This window comes from Crassostrea angulata, chromosome 2 (genome assembly GCF_025612915.1).
Source record: "Crassostrea angulata isolate pt1a10 chromosome 2, ASM2561291v2, whole genome shotgun sequence".
Classification (NCBI taxonomy): Eukaryota; Metazoa; Mollusca; class Bivalvia; order Ostreida; family Ostreidae; genus Magallana; species Magallana angulata.
Window position 1 is genome coordinate 49409772 of NC_069112.1, and position 4395 is coordinate 49414166.

Consider the following 4395-nt stretch of genomic DNA (forward strand, 5'->3'; position numbering starts at 1 on the left):
CGTATTAAATGACTTTTTTCATCGGGATCGGGATTCGGAGTCAAAGTGAAAGAAGGATCAATGATGTCGTGTACTTCACGAGTCGTTGTTTTGGTTTGTCTTATATTAACCAGCTACTGTGCAAAAGAGAAAAGTAAAGAAAATGAACAGTGGAAGAAAAAGGATATCCGAGACTATTCAGAAGCTGATTTAGAACGCCTCTACGATCAGTGGGAGGTATGTATCGAATTAATTCGAGATCAACACGGGGGCGGATCCTGTGTTAGTTTATGTTTATATACACTAATTCAGTTTTGTTAAAAGTAGCGGAAAATTACGAGCATTGATTATCATTGTTGATACACAATTCGTTAAAATGGGTAATATATATTAATCAGAATTGTTGTAAAACATTTAATTAAGGTGTGTGATGGGGGGAAAAGGGGTGGTAGTGGCGGTGTAGGATAATAGATTTAAAACTGGGTTCACTGGATGTTCTTTATGTACAATCTTTTATTTTGGTGTAAATTGTTTTATATATGTGAGAAAATGTACACTGTACCACTGTAGGAAAATGATGATGAAGAATTACCTGAGGATGAATTGCCCGAGTGGAAGAGAGAACCTCCTAAAGTTGACCTCTCCCAGCTTGACCCCAATAACCCTGAGCTGATGCTGCAGGCCTCCAAGAAAGGACGGACTCTGATGATGTTCGCCACAGTATCAGGTAGTGGGAACTTACATTGTATACTTAACATCCCTTGTTATTGAAAGCTACATAAAAACAATTTATCTAACCCTATTTTTTAATATTTTAGTTTAATGCAATGTTTGATTAAACATTATGAATATAAAATATAACAGTTTCATCAAACTACTGTAGTAGGAAAGTAGGATTGAAGACATAAATACAATGAAAATATATTAAGCTGGACTGGGACTCAAACCCAGGACCCCTGCAACTCTAGTCAGGAGCTCTGCCACTGAGCTATCAAGGCTGTTATCCAAGGTCCATATAGCCCCAACTACTACATTACAAAAAGTTTTATTGATAAGAATGAAACAACATTTTAATGGATTATTAATTTTCATGACTTTACATACCAAGATATGACTCTCTTATTTTGTGACAAAGGTAATGCAATCTACATGTACATGTATACTACACATATACTCAGTGTGTCTGTGTGTTTATAGGTGACCCAACAGAGAAAGAAACAGAACAGATTACACAATTATGGCAGACCAGCTTATTTAATGCTAACTACGAGATACAGAGGTAAGATCTTTCAGTGCAATACATTTAAGTGTAATAAAAACAGGTAATATGATTTTCAGAATCAGTGGTCCACAGTTTTAAATACCCCCAAACTAGAGAGTATTAAGCCTATCTTTTATCTTGGTTTAGTCCTTCACATTTTCACTTTTAGGAGAGCTGGATAGTTGTGGCCATTTTTAGACTAAACTAATCTCCTTTATACAAAGAACTCTGTATAAATATATACATGTATATGAAAATATTTCAATTTTAAGGTACCTCACTACACCTAGACTTATACTTTTTAAGGAATTACATCACAAGATGGCGATTTAAATGTTTTGTTAAACTGTTCATATCGTTCGATTAGGTTTGTATATCGTCATAGGTCAGTGGTTAAAGTATTGGGCTTCTGAACTGCAGATCATGAGTTCGAATCCGCCTGGAGCTTTTGTTCATGTTTTCTGAATTAAATTTTCGAAAATGTAATTTTTTACCCAAAATTGCACATTTTATTTGCCTATTTGACTTAAATACTTCTTATCCATTATGAAATCTATCATAATCAAGTAATTTTCTGCTGACTTGAAAAAATATTTAAAGGTGTAGTGAGCCACCTTAATGCTATTAAAATATGGAAAATTTTATCTAGTTTTTGTATTCAAAATGTTATTTATTAATGTTAAAATTTAAGGTAGTTCTGATGAGTTTTGCAATTTGTTGACTATCCAGCCTCATTAAATCAAGCAGGAAATAAAATCATTAATAAGTGTGGTAGAGTTATCTTTCCTGACATAATTGGCCTCTTCCCATAGGTACGTTGTGGGCAGCAATAGAGTGATATTTATGATCAAGGATGGCTCCAAGGCATGGGAGATAAAGAACTTCCTGGTCACCCAGGACCGATGTGAGGAGGTCACCATCGAGGGAAAGAACTACCCCGGGGCTGCCGCCAAGGTTAGTCATACACCCCCTCTGGGAGTTTTTTACATTTCATATAAATAACTTGGTGTTATTGCTTGGAGTACACCAGGTGATTTTATTATGTATGAACTTATTTTGAAGAGAGAAAAAAAACCACTTTGTCTTTCTGTTGAAGTGCACTTAAGGTTTTACTTGTTTAATCTTAATCCATTGATGGTTGTCCAGTAACACATGAGTGACTTTTAGGGAAGTACTTGATTTGATATAATGAGCAAAGGGTTTTCTTTCTTTCCATTAGCTGAAAAAGTCAATTATGTACTTAGGTTAAGAGATTGATATAAAACTACATGTACTGCAATTAAATAGGTAATTCCACTGCCCCACATATACAATTACAATCAGGATGTCAAGGGATATTTTAGTTATTAACCAAAAATGAAAAGAAGAAGGTCACTGATAGAATCCTATGCTTTTTTATACCCCTCAGCCCACCGAGATGGCAGCCTTTTTTTTTTTGAAAGAAAATAATAACTTTTTGATTTTCTTATATCTTGTAGGACAAAGATGCAGATAAATCAAAACAGAAAGAAGAGAAAAAGAAAACCAAGAAAAAAGAAGATAACGTTGCCAGCAAAAAGCCTGAGAAGAAGTCTGCCAAAAAATCGGAAAACGATATTCGTAGAAACGATGAGTTATGATCACTCAGGAGACATAGTTCAACAAACAGACAGAGTTGGATAGTTTTGTGGAGGCAATTTTGTGGTGCTCAAAGGAAGAAACACCCACCACCTACCATTACCAACATCAGATGGAGGCAGCAAGCAAACGTTTCTCTAACATTAATATATTAACTATCAATCAAGGAGTTGGAAAGAAAGGTGCGGGGTAAATGGATAGGGGAGAGACTGATCGTACATTTTTTGACATTTAGTTATTTTTATGCTCTTTTTTGATAGAATAAAATATATTGCCAAAGACATAAAAAAAACAAATTATTAATTCATTATTTTATTTGTCATTTATATCAGAAACAAAGGGAGAACAAAATAAGAAAAGGTTTTTGATAGGGTTAATGCAATATAATTTTACATGAGACCAAGTGTTCGATGATGTAAAATTTGACACAAGAAATATGCCATAATGTTTCATATTTATACAAATATTTGTATATATTTTAATGATTTCATATTTAGATGAAAATACTGCTCAGTATATGTACTTTTGATATTGTTTTTTGCTTTTTTTCATAAAATGAGTTCTGTTCTGTGTTATCAGATGACTGCGTCTTTAGTTACAGAACAAATTATTAAAATAATTGTAATTAAGAACAAAGTCATTTTAATATTTATCTCTAAGAATGGAAACTATAGTTGCCAAGTGGACCAAATGTTCATTTTTTTTTGCACTTTCATAGATCTACATTTGTATATGTTAAAGTTACTAGGATAAAGTGCAATAGATTCTGTTACAAAAAGCAAAATTATCTTTAAAAATCCCCAAAGCAAAAAAAAAATAAAACCAAAAAACCAATAAAAATCTCTGAAAAAATTTGTTATTTGGTGCAGATTTGAATTTCCTGGGGCTTGAGAGAAACAACCTAGATTTGAATTAACCTCTTGCAATGTTGATTGTTAATTTTTGATGTGTGAAGTTATATTGTTAATTAACACTTCCGTTACAATGTTATGTCACATTTCCTTAATCTGGATAACAGTACTCATGACTGGCCTAGACAATGTATTATACATTAAGAAAAAATTAACAAAACTGGAAATTTTACGAAGTGGATTTTCTATAATTGTTTATAATGAATAAAATACTGAGAAAAAAGAGAAAGACCTTCTTTATTATTCAATATTTCTTACATGTATCTAGATTTCTTGAGAAAATAAAGAAGAATACTTCATGGCAATAAAGTGTTAATTTTATTTGTTATTAATAAAAAACAAAACAAAAGTCAAAGGACTATATATGGTTTGAGCCTAAAATGGCCCCCTAAAATGAACATTGTCATTTTACTGTAATTCTTCATTTTATTTGTACAAATATACATTTGAAGTTTTTTCATAGTTTTCATTTTGATTTTAGTACCCACAATTTAAAAATATGACATCATAAAGTTTACCTTTTCCCGCCATTTTCTCATTTTTAGCATAAAACGGCTTGTTTTTAGGTAGTTTTTCTTTAAGGAAACATTGAGCGACTGCTTGAACAAACAAAATATTTTCACCAAA

At 32.3% G+C, this 4395-nt stretch overlaps 1 protein-coding gene across 1 annotated transcript; it reads left to right on the forward strand.

Moving 5' to 3' along the window:
* Positions 1 to 39: 39 nt before the first annotated feature.
* On the forward strand, positions 40 to 3997 carry LOC128171998 (LRP chaperone MESD-like). The gene is made up of 5 exons (XM_052837767.1): positions 40 to 216; positions 550 to 706; positions 1177 to 1258; positions 2053 to 2194; positions 2719 to 3997. Exons 1-5 carry the CDS (start codon positions 61 to 63, stop codon positions 2857 to 2859), a joined length of 678 nt encoding a protein of 225 aa, XP_052693727.1. The 5' UTR covers positions 40 to 60; the 3' UTR covers positions 2860 to 3997.
* The last annotated feature ends 398 nt before the right edge of the window (positions 3998 to 4395 follow it).